We start from the raw sequence: 12,939 nt of genomic DNA on the forward strand, positions 1-12,939 counted from the left end.
GAGGGCGCTCAGAACCCACTGACAATGCCTAATAACGCTGAATAAAACATTTCACTAACGGGAAAGAAAAAAACAAAACAAAACGGCTTAAGTAATACATTGGTTTCCAAAAGTTGGGGAATATTTCATATGTCAATTTTCTTCAGTTACTAACCTCTGAAAATTTATTTTAAAAAGGTGAATAATGCAAAGTCTCCTAATAACCAGCTAATCAGTAAGTTAGTATTGTAAATAAGTATAGTGGGGATAGATAAGATATATGGCGTTATTCATGCTCTCTGGGGGGGGGGGGAATCCTAGTATTCATGAGAAAGGGCAAATAATATAAGATAGTGATGATTATGGGTACCTGGAAAGGCTTCTTGCTCTCTGGTTGCTCTTTACTTGTTTCTATCTGTAATTCTAAGAGGCCATCCTTTTTATCTCTGTGCTTTTCTTCTTGATTGTTGCTTACTTGTGCAGTATCATTTCTGTGTAGATGTTACTGTTTAGCTTCCAGAGACAATCTCTTACACAGTGTAGGCTTATTTGTTTTAATTCTTGTTTAGAAAGAGAACTTCACTTTCTCCAGAAAGTCGAAGAGTGGATCCAGTCCAGGATGTGGGCACAACGCCTGAGTTCCAGACAAGGGTTTGCACAAAGAGAGCCTGTGAGTGCTGCTCTCCATAGCAGTTAGCTTGAGGAACCTGCGGTAATCTCTTCGCGAGCACCTGCATAAACTGACCTTGCAAAGAGAACGCCGCACATCCCTAGAAACCCCGGGAGACGAGTTGGGTCGCACAGAACGAAAAAAGGAAACTACGCATGCGCATGGCGAAGCCGGCGTCTGAAGCCGCTTGGCTCCCGCGCGCGTACGCGGCGGCGAGGCGGGAGGCGGGAGCGTGCGCCTGCGCGGAAGCCGTAGACCTGGTGTGTCTGGGTTCGGTCATGGCTCACAGACCGAAAAGGACTTTTCGGCAGCGCCGAACTGACTCTAGCGACAGCGACAGCGCCCAGGAACCAACTGCCGAACCAGGGGTGCCGGGAGAGCAAGTAGCCACGGGCCCTGCGGAGGAAGGAATGCCGTCTGAAGGAGGCTGCGCGGAAGTGGCGGAACGGCTCCGCCGGGCCCGGGGCGGGGGCCGGGCCCGGGGCCGGGGCCGGGGCCGGGTCTGGGCGAGTTCCCGGCGCGCGGCGAAAGCGGCTCTGCGCTTGGACCCAGGATCGGATGCCCCAGGTGACACAGGGCGGCGGCGTGGGTGCCCGGGGCGGGGGCGGGAGGAAGACCCCGAGGAGTTAGGGTGGTTTCGGCTTTAACACGGTGCTTACCAGGATGTGGGCTGCATCGCAGGAATAGTAAGCAAGACAGCCTGCTTGTGAACACCCGCCCGCTGCCAGCATCTCCACACTGGGCTCCCAGGGGCAGTAGAATGAATCCTGTTAAGTTTGGGCTCCTCTGTTTTGCAACATCAAATGAACCTTCACCAATTATAGCTTTAGTGCTGCACCTGATGTTTATGTGGAACCTAAATCGCCCCAGAAGAGTTAAAAAATTTTCTGATATTTCTAAGTAAGTGGTAATACTTTCTGGAAACGTCCCTAATTGTTTTTCTAGAAAACATCTAACTGGATGGAATGGTACGCTGGAAAAACTTAGGTGACAGGTTTGGGGACATTTTACTTTTTTTAATTTAATCCATTATTTAAAGAAAAGATTAACGATATATGTCACTAACAGTAGGTAAATGACACTGTAGACTGCCAATAATGATGTTAAATACAATGTAAATTTTGAGATACCTTTGTGTTCCTAAAAATAGGATTCAGGTAGCATCAAGTTGTTTACATAAGGTGTGTTCTTTTTTGAAATGGAGTTCAATAAGAATGGTTAGTCAAGGAAAAAAATTCTCACCACTCTTCGGTGATTTCTTAGTCAGTGTTATAATCACTTGTTTATATGAAGTGTGATTTTTTTAAAATGCTTTTGTATGTTAAGTCATGTGGTTAAACTATCAGGGAGACTTGAGGCCAGGACTTGCTGTTTCACTTGCTTTATAAACAGTGGTACTCAAGCTTTTTGGTCTTGAGCATAAAGGGTAAACCTTCATACTTTTAAAAATGATTAACGATCCCAAAGAGCTTTTGGTTCTGTAGATTATTCTGTAATATTTGCCGTATTAGAAATTAAGATTAAATTTTTACTCTTTTTTAAAATTAATTCATTACATGTAAGGAAAGAAACTTTTTTTATGAAAAATAACTATTTGCCAAAAAAGAGTAAGAGTGTCATTGTTTTGACTTGGGTTTTTTTATTTTGTTCTGTTTTTGTTTTTTGTTTTTATGGCTTTTGAGGTTTTTTTGGCCAGTCCCGCTCGATGTGGAAAAACTAGAGCCAGGGATCAAAATCTATGCCACAGCAGCAGTCTGATCCATAACAGTGCTCACCTTGGGTCCTTAACCTGCTATATACACCACCAGGGAACTCCAGAGTGACGTCGTTTTGAGTTTGTAAATCTCTTTAACATCTAGCATAATGGGAGACAGCTGAATTCTCAAAACTATTTCTGTATTCAACCTGTTTAAATATATTTTGTTTGTGATTTTGAAGAAAAGCACAGATAGATGGTTACCAGTCCTCAACAGCCTTTTTGGTTTATGGAGGTTATTGTGCTTTAATGTTACAATGCAGCTCTCAACACGTGATACATTCTCAAAGGTTAGTTTGCAACATAGAAGCTAAAACTCTTTTTTTTTTTTTTTTGTACTCCATTAGATTAAAATCTTTTGGTGTGTTTTGTACTTTAAAAGAATCTTTTACCCAGGTATGATTAGTAACATCATGCATTGATTCTTTGAGAAGTATTGGTTCACTGAGTTGCAGTTTTTGCAGGTGTTGGTATATCTAATTACACGCTATCCAAAAAAAACCCTCAATGCTACTACTATATCATCAGTCTTTTAGTATTGGAAAGCTATCAAGTTCACAAGAGGATATAAGTTTTCTCAAAATTCCAGTCTTCATTTGAAATCAATAATTCTTGAAGTGATATGCACAATTTTGCTCATTTCGAGAATGTTTGTCAGATATCCGTGTCTGAATAAATAGTTTGTCATTCTCTGAAGGCAAATGGTATTCCTCCTCAAATGCAGTGGCAAAGTTCAACTTGCATCTCATCACACAGTGCTTTTTCTTGAGGAAACCATTGCATTTGAGCATGCCCCAAAAGTACTTTATGCATGCTTCCATTTTGATCTACAGAATATTAAAAAGATACGTCCTCAGGATCAAGATTTAATAAAATTTTGCATTGCTTCATTAAGAAACATGAGTGGAACTGGATGTTTTTATTGCCACTGCATGTTAGCAAAGAAACTACTACTGCTTCTGTGGTTATATCCGTGTTATGACTCAGACTGAAATATCAGCAGTTTTACCAACCCCTGTTTTTACTTCATTTTGTAAATATCAATGGTAAAAAGTGTGTGTAACATGTTAATAGTGTGATGGAAGCAGTTTTGGCTTATAGCCGTCTAAAAGTGTTCGAGAGACCTCTAAGGGTTGATGGACTATACTCTAAGAACCATTGCTTTGGTGTAACTTTTCTTCACTTTAGGAAGACATAGGAGTTGTCATAAATAGCAGTAGCTAAGGAAGATGTAAGCTGTAGCTATTTTCCTTTGGCTTTTAAGTTTTGGTCTTAACTCTAGACTTTTTTGAAATGTATAAGGGATGTAAACATCTAATTAAGGGATGTTTTTAAGATAAAGAGTACTATTTATGTAATCTTGAGTTTTAAGGTTATTCACAAATATTACAAAATAATTGTGAATTAACAAGTCCTTTCTTTGTCAATAATACCATGAATTCCTTTACATTTTGTTCATTCAGTTCTTGAATACCTCTGTGAGAGTTATCATTGAATATTACCTTTAATAGATTAATTGACTGTGTCCTTTCCAGAATCATACAGTGGAAATAGATTTATGATTTGGTTTGAGACCACAGTGCTCGTTATAGTACTCCTTAACCACCAGCCCTTGATATGTGACATAACATTTATGAGAGCCTAAATTCCAGAGTTGGATGAAATTAGATTGAAAGCCCTGCTTCTGAATTTAATAACTTTGTTATTTAGCCTCTCCATTCCTTAGTGTCCTCATCAGTAATAGCATTTACTTTATAGAATTGCATTAAATGAAACATACCTTGTGAAACAGACTTCAGTATGCCTGGCACATACTAGTGTAGTGTATGTGAAGTGTTCTTTTCTTTTTTTACTTATTTGCTACCACTTCTTTTCTTGTCATTTTGTTTCTCCTATGTTCCCTTTCCTCTTTTCATTTCATTCTTTAAGGGAGGATTTTACTAGTTAAGTAGATAGTGCAAATAGGATAAGCCCTTGTACATTTATTAGAACATCTGTTGATTTCAGAAAGAATGGAAGTTAGGGACAGATCTGCATTAGATCTACCTTAATTTAAGTATGTGGAGTAAAATTAAAACACCGTATTTTATATGTGCCATGTATTGTTCAGAATTTCAATTATTGATTCCAATGTCTTGACTCTTTCTTATTATATTTAAAAAATGTCCTCTTAGAATCCAGAACAGTTGATCTTTCAACAGACAAAGAGGATGGAATACATCATTCTTCAGAAAGCGAAGATGATCAGAGTTCATCTTCTAACAGCTCTAGCTCTCTGGAAGAAGAAGAAGAATTTTTATCAACAGGTTGGTAATTTTGGTTAAGAACTTTATTTCTAATACTAGTATTTTATACTAGTGATTGTTATTATTGGTAAACTCCAGTGAAGTCTAAGGCAAGTAAGTCATTAATGATTGTCAAAGTGCCAAAATTGATTGCTCATTCCCATTGTGTAACATGCCGAAGGTCTGATGGCTTATAGGAGGCATAGCTAGGATTCAGACCCAGGCAATCCTCTCCAGAGGCAATGTTCTTAACTACTGTGCTATACTAGCTGATTCATGCCATTGTCTGTAAGGTGTTAAGAATTTGTGAGGCTGTTTCAGGTACAGAATGTAGCATATGTAAAACTCTAGAGAAGACAGCATCGCATGTGAAAATTAAAAGTAGTTGTTGGACGGAAAATACTTGATTCAAGTTTAAAAAAGAACAAAATGAACGCAGAGGGACAAATTAGAGTCAGATAATAGGTTTTGAGGGAACTGCTGAAAATGTTATGCAAAGCGATGACATGACCATTTTTGTGTTTTACAAAGATAAGCCCAGTCCAGGGGTTGGCAGGTTACCTCCTGTGAGCCACATCTGGCCCATTATCTGCTTTTGTGAATTAAGTTTTACTAAAGCCATGCTTATTCAGTTATGTATTATCTGTGGCTGTTTTTGCACTATGATGGCACAGATGAGAAGACTTTACGACTTTATGGCCCAAAAAGCTGGAAATATTTACCTGACCTTCTACTCTAGCTCAAGTGTTGTTAACTTGTCTTGTGCTATGGACTCTCTTCAGTTTCAGGAAACCTAGACCTCTTCTAAGAAAAATGAACTACAAACTGCATTGCTTTATAAAGAAAACAAGTTAATTTGAAATGTAATTATTAAAATATACTTTTAAGGATTCGTAATACAGTAGTAAGCACTTTATTAACATATGACATAGCAGGAACCAGATGATTTGTCTGAAGTTCACAAGCTACAGGAGTACTTAGGGATGAAGCCAATATAAAGAATTGAAGCCTAGTGGACAAACGAAGCTTTGTCTAGACTGTAGATACAGTGCTGTTCAAGTCCCAGAAAACTCTTTGTGAAGGTTCTATATCTTCACTTTCTAGTACATTAGCCACTAGCCACATGTGGCTATAGACTTTTGAAATGTGATAGTGTGGCTAAGGAGCTGTGTTTTTAAATTTAAATACTCTCCTATGGCTGGTCATTACTATACTGAACAGTGCTGCTGTAGAAGATGGCAGATTAGATAGTGTAAGGCAGTCATTGTAAAGTGTTGGTAGCACTGGGAATCTAAAGGAGAGAAGGCAGTATTTGGGAGTTCCCATTGTGGCACAGCAATAACAAACCCAACTAGTAACCAGTAACCAGAAGGATGCAGGTTGAATCCCTGGCCTCGCTCAGTGAGTTAAGTATCCGGCATTGCCATGAGCTGTGGTGTAGGTCACAGACGCAGCTCGGATCCTGCATTGCTGTGGCCATGGTGTAGGCTGGCAGCTGCAGCTCCAGTTCAGCTGCTAACCTGGGAACTTCCATATGCCACATGTGTGGCTGTAAAAAAAAAAAAGCAAAAAAAAGATGATGGTCATACATGTTCATATACATTCTAAAAAAATCTATATTTTATATTCCCCTCCCCCATATTTGTGGTTACCATAGGGTTCAAATATATTGATCCATAACTATATCTATATGCTTTAAGATAATAAGTCATGCAAGTTCAAACACATTCTAAAAACATATATTTTTATATTCCCCTCCCATATTTTGTGATTTTGATGTCCTATTGCTATATGAGAAATTTGCCAGTTTCCAGTTGGCTTTCTGTGAGGATTGTTCCACATGTAGATGTATTTTTGATGTGTTTGTGGGAGGAAATGAGCTCCATGCCCTCCTACTCTGCCATCTTCACTCCCTCCTGACCTCTGCCTCTAGATAGGATGACATGTGAAAATTATGTCTGAGTTGTAAATCTGTGAAAACATACTGTTTTCATTTTCATGAAGCAGTATGCTAACATTAATTCATCCCATGTTTGACCAGCATGTACTGTGTGGGAACCCTTGAGCTAGGTGTTGGATATAGATGGGACAGGATAGAAATCTCTTCTCTTTCTTGTTTGTTTCTTTTCTTTTCTTTTCTTTTTTGCTTTTTAGGGCTGCACCCATGGCATATGGAAGTTCCCAGGCTAGTTGTCAAATCGGACAACTGCTGGACTTCACTGCAACCATAGCAACTGGGGATCCGAGCCATGTCTGCAACCTACACCACAGTTCATAATAACACTGGATCACCAACCCACTGAGCAAGGCCAAGGATCATACCTACACCCTCGTGGATACTAGTCAGATTTGTTTCCTCTGAGCCACAGCAGAAACTCCCTGAACTTCTATTTATTTATTGTAACTTGAAAGAAGATTAGCTTTGTGTAACACTAGTATCTCACTAGTGAGTCCATTGCTTGTGATTTATCACTTAAACCCCACCAAGTCAGTCGCAGATAGAAGTTCAAGTATTTCTGTTTCTATGTTCATACACTTAATTATTTGAACTTAATGTGTATCATCTTAACCCTGGTGGCACATTAAAATCTCTTAGGGGGCTATAAAAACATACTTCTGGGAGTTCCCATCGTGGCACAGCAGAAATGCATGCAACTAGTATCCATGAGGATGAGAATCCATGAGGCCAAGGGATACCTGGCCTTGCTCAGTGGGTCAGCGATCCAGCATTGCCATGAGCTGTGGTATAGGTGCCATTCGTGGCTGGGATCCCAAGCTGCTGTGGCATAGGCTGGCAGCTATAGCTCACATTCAACCCCTAGCCTGGGGATTTCCATATGCCATGGGTGTGGCCCTAAAAAGCAAAAAAAAGAAAAATACTGTTGCTCATCTCTGCCTCAGAACAACTGAATCTAAATCTCTGGAATGGGAGCCTCGTTGTCATTGTCAGCCTTCCCGGGTGATTCTAACATGTAGCCAGGGTCAAGCAATGCTAACTTAACTTGTTGTGGTGGTTTTGAATTTTAATTCCGCTTTAGATTAATACTAGTTATACCTCCTAACTTTATAGATGTCTTCTTGCCTGAATTCACATCACAATAAAATCATTAAAACAGGCAAGACAAAATTCAGGACCTTCTTGCAGAACCCTACCCTGATAATCTCAGAGCTTCCGGAAATGAGAAATAGCTAGCCCCCCCTCAACAAAAAGTCAGCAACAACACTTGATGAAAAAGAGATTTAAAGGATAAACTGGAGTGGTTTCAGTGTGTTTTCTGATATTTCTAGATTTGGTTCATTTCTCATATTTAATGTCTATCAAAGTAATTATCTTCTGTTATTGATACAGATTTTGAGTCATTTAGTTATTCACAAAAAATAGTGGGAAAATGATGTTTTTTTCTTTTATTTAAATGTGGGGAGTGTCTCTTTCTTTTGTTTTCACCATTCTCCTCTTTCTTGCTTTCAGTAAATGTCCCTGATGCAGCTTTTATTCAGGCGGCCTACAGGAAACGTGAATTGGCCAGGGCCCAGGAGGACTATATTTCTTTGGATGTAAAACATGTCTCCAGCATCTCTAATATGAAGAAAAACAGTGAAGGTTCCGAAAGTGAGCCTGATGATCATGAAAATATAATACCATTTACCCCAAAGCCTCAAACTCTTAGACAAAGAATGGCTGAAGAAACAAGTACGTTTTTATCTACAATACATGAACATTAAGACTTTTTTTTTCTGAGAATATAATATTGTAAAAAAATCTCCAAAAAAAAAAAACCAAAATGTAGTGTCTCATATCCTGTTTTTGAGGTTTTTTTGGTCTTTTTTTGCCATTTCTTGGGCTGCTCCTGCGGCATATAGAGGCTCCCAGGCTAGGGGTCGAATCAGAGCTGTAGCTGCCGGCCTACGCCAGAGCCACAGCAACGTAGGGATCTGAGCCGTGTCTTCGACCTACACCACAGCTCACGGCAACGCCAGATCCTTAACCCACTGAGCAAGGCCAGGGATCAAACCCTCAACCTCATGGTTCCTAATCGGATTCGTTAACCACTGAGCCATGACAGGAACTCCCTAAGGGGTTTTTAAGTTGTTTATTTGTTTGTTTCTTTTTCGGCTGCACCAGCAGCATGTGAAAGTTCCCAGGCCTATTATCACATCCAGGTCGCTGCAACGCTGGAACCTTAACCCACTGTGCCAGATCAGGGATTGAACCGGCCCCCCTGCAGAGACAAGCGGGGATCATTAACCTCTGCCACAGCAGGAACTCCCAAGTTGTTGGGTTTTTTTTAATACCAATTTAGTCACTGACATCGTGGATTCTAAAATACATGTCTGTGTCAAAATGTTATCGTCACAGGGTATGTGCTTCAGTGTTTACTATGATTTGATCTCCACTTGATCTTTCTTGACAAGTTAAAAAAATTGTAGAGTGTCTTATTTTTAATATTGAAAACTTTCATTGTCAGAAATGAATCCGACTAGGAATCATGAGGTTGCGGGTTAGATCCCCGGCTTCGCTCAGTGCGTTAAGGATCTGGCATGGCTGTGAGCTGTGGTATAGGTCACAGATGTGGCTTAGATCTGGTGTTGCCATGGCTCTGGCGCGTAAGCTGGCAGCAACAGCTCCGATTAGACCTCTATCCTAGGAACCTTCATATGCCGCAGGTGTGGCCCTAAAAAGAAAAAAAGCAAAAAAAAAACTTTCACTGTCACTTTTTTTTTTTTTGTTAATACATGGAGGCATGTAGGGATTTTAAGTGTCATATATTATAATCTTCCCTGCTCTAGTGAAAATTTTCTTCAGCCAATAATCCTTAGGTCTCAAAGAACTATCTTTACTTTTCCCATTTGTTAATAGTGTTTTACCAAAGTTTTTGTCACTTCAGGTAATATTATTTCAGAATGAGACTTTTGGTTCCTATTAATTCAGAAATTATTTTTGCCTATTTAGATACTCAGGTAGAATCAAGAATCTGATAAAATGTTTCATTCTTTTTCCCCCCAGGCTTTTTCCATATTTTGAGACCTTCATGTTTTGAGTTAGACAGTTTGGTGATGAGTGCAGATTCTGAAATCCAATTGCTAGATTCACGTTCTAGATTCAAAGAGAAGTTATTTAACCTCCTAATATGTGAATGTCCTTGTTTATAAAGTGGGAGTTATAATAGTGCCTTTCTCCCAGAATTAGTATGAAGAGTAAGTTAACAAATATAAAGGACTACTAAGCCAGCCCGTTATACACTTCACAAAAATGTTTTCTGCTGCTGTTAGAATGGAAAAATATATACTATTTATACATTAACTTTTTTTTTCTAGCAAACAGAGATGAAGAAACAAGCGAAGATAGTCAAGAAGATGAAAATCAAGATACTTGGGAACAGCAGCAAATGAGGAAAGCGGTTAAAATCACAGAGGTAATACATTTTTTTCCTAGTTTTTTTTTTGTTTTGTTTTGTTTTAAGTTTTTTTGGTGGCCGCACCGTAGCTTATGAAAGTTCCCAGGCCAGGGATCAAATCTGAGCTGTAGTTGTGACCTATGCCACAGCTGAAGCAACACCAGCTCCTTATCCCACTACTCTAGTCCAGGGATTGAACCCAAGCCACCACAGAGACAACAGCAAATCCTTAACTCACTGCACCACGGTGGGAACTCCAGGAGTAATAATTTTTTATACCGTGTATATTAATTTCCTGTGGCCACTGTAACAAATTACCATAACTTGATAGCTTAAAGCAGCAGTCATATATTCTGTCATCGTTGTTGAGGCTAGAAATCTCAAGTGAAAGTGTTGGCAGGGCTGTGCTTCGTTTGACGGCCCTAGGAAGAATTCTTTTCTTTTTTGTTCCTTCTTTGTCTTTTCACTTTTCTTTTTTCTTTTTTTAAACTGAAGTAGAATTGAAATACAGTATTATGTTACTTTCATGTATACAACATAGTGATTGACTTTTAAATACATATTATGCAAAAATCACCATGATAAGTCTAGTTACCATCTTTCACAAAATATGAATTTTGTACAAAATTTTTGGACAAAAATTATTACAGTATAATTGACTATGTTCCTTAATGATGTATATTACATCATTTTGACTTATTTGTTTTAATACCTAGAAGTTTATACCTCTTAATCCCCTTCACCAATATCACCATACTCCACCTTCCTCCCCTCTAACAAGCACCAGTTTCCTCTTTGTATCCATAAATGGTCTGTTTCTGTTTTGTTTGTTAAGTTTTTTAGGTTACAAATACAAGTGAGATCACATGGTATTTGTCTTTCTCTGTCTTGTTACACTTAGCGTGACACCTCTAGGTCCACCCATGTGGTCACAAATGGCACAATTTAATTCTTTTTCTTTTTTGTGGCTAAATAATATTCTGTCCTGTATATATTACCACATAGTCATATCCATTTGTATATCAGTTGACACTATGCATATCTTGGCAATTGTGGATAATGCTACAATGAACATAAGGCTGTACTATTTTTAAATAGTGTTTTTGTTCTTCTGGTAATTACCCAGAAGTAGAACTACTGAATCATAGGGTAGTTCTATTTTTAATTTTTTGAAGAATCCCCATACAGTTTTCCATAGTGGATGCACTGGTTTACATTCCCACCAGCAAAGCACAAGTGTTCCCTTTTTTCCACTTCCTTGCCAACACTTGCCATTTGTTCTCTTTGATAATAGCCATTCTGACAAGTATGAAGTGTCTTATTATGATTTTGACTTGCATTTCCCTGATGATTGGCAATATTGAGCATGTTGACCATTTGTACATCTTCTTTGAAGAAATATCTTTTCAGATACTCTGCATTTTTTTCTTTTTTCTTTTTTTTTTTTTTTTGTCCGTGCCTGCAACATGTAGAATTTCCCAGGCCAGGGATTGAACCCACACCACAGAAGTGACCTGGACTGCTGCAGTTGACATTGCCAGATCTTTAACCAGCTACCCCACAGGGGAACTCCACTCTGCCCATTTTTGATCAGATTGTTTTTTTAATGTTGAGGTGTATAAGTTCTTTATATAATTTGGATACTAACTCTTTATTAGATGTATCATTTGCAAACATCTCCTCCTATTCAGCAGGGGGCCTGTATGTTTTATTGATGATTTCCTTTGCTGTGCAAAAACATTTTAGTTTGTGGTCCCCCAATATTAGTTTGTTTATTCAAAAAATATTGCTGAGACTGATATGAAAGAACATTCTATGTTTTTTTCTTGGTGTTTTATGGCTTCAGATCTTACATTTATGTCTTTAATCCATTTTAAAATGATTTTTGTATGTGATAAAAGGAAATGATCCAGCCTCATTCTTTTGCATATAGCCATTGAGTTTTTTCAGCACCATTTATTAAAGAGGTTGTATTTTCCCCAAAGATTGCATTCTTGCCTCCTTTGTTGTAGAATAATTGGTAATATTAGCATCAGTTTATTTCTGAGCTCTTTATTCCATTCCATTGATCTATGTGGGGTTTTTTGGTTTTGATTTGGTTTGGTTTGGTTTTGCCTGTACCGTACTGTTTTGATTACTGTAGCTTTAAAATATATTTGAAATCAGGGAACTTGATACCTCTAGCTTTGTTCTTTCTCAGTATTGCTTTGGTTAATTCAGGGTCTTTGCAGTTCCATATAAATGTTAGGATTATTTGTTTTAACTCTATGAAAAATTCCATTGGTATTTTGATAGGGATTGCATTGAACCTCCCAACAGAGAATTCTTTCTTGCTTTTTGTAAGTTCTTCTCACTCCAAATATTCCTTGCTTTTTGAGTGCGTAACTTCTGTTTCTGTCTCCATCTTCACATGGCCTTCTCTGTGCCTCTGCTTTGTGTGTCTCTTGTAAATCCACTTGTCATTGGATTTAGGGCCTACTTGGATAATCCAGAATGATCTCATCTTGAGATACTTCACTTAATTGCAATCACAAAGACCCTTCTCCAAGTAAGGTCATATTCAGAGGTTCCAGGGGTTAGGACATAGACCTATCTTTGGGAATCCATCATTCAACCAACTATGCCATGTAAATTATGTTTTTTTCCCAGTAGATTATAAATGCTTCCCACATATTGCAAGCCCCTTGAGGAAACCATATCTTTTTTACTTTTAATTTTATAATAATTGACAACATGTATTATATGGTAGACGATTCAATGTGAAGTTTAAGCAAATGAATAGTGAAAGTTAAAAAAAAATTATACTTTGGGTTAAAAGTCCTGGATTTGGGATTCTGGCTCTACCACTAAAAT

The 12,939-nt window shown here is 38.4% G+C and overlaps 1 protein-coding gene across 6 annotated transcripts in view; it reads left to right on the forward strand.

Annotated features, from left to right (window-relative positions):
• The first annotated feature begins 879 nt into the window (after window positions 1-879).
• Window positions 880-12,939, forward strand: part of GCFC2 (GC-rich sequence DNA-binding factor 2) — a 45,765-nt gene continuing 33,705 nt past the window's right edge. For all 6 annotated transcript variants that reach the window (XR_007135083.1, XR_007135084.1, XM_047781662.1 and 3 more), the window contains exons 1-4: window positions 880-1,216; window positions 4,580-4,711; window positions 8,160-8,381; window positions 10,007-10,104. Coding sequence is in view for 4 of the 6 variants with exons in the window: in XM_047781662.1 (XP_047637618.1) it covers window positions 928-1,216; window positions 4,580-4,711; window positions 8,160-8,381; window positions 10,007-10,104 (741 nt within the window). In the remaining 2 variants the exon portion in view is untranslated. The remainder of the gene's footprint in view (window positions 1,217-4,579; window positions 4,712-8,159; window positions 8,382-10,006; window positions 10,105-12,939) is intronic.

Source organism: Phacochoerus africanus, chromosome 5 (genome assembly GCF_016906955.1).
Source record: "Phacochoerus africanus isolate WHEZ1 chromosome 5, ROS_Pafr_v1, whole genome shotgun sequence".
Taxonomy (NCBI): Eukaryota; Metazoa; Chordata; class Mammalia; order Artiodactyla; family Suidae; genus Phacochoerus; species Phacochoerus africanus.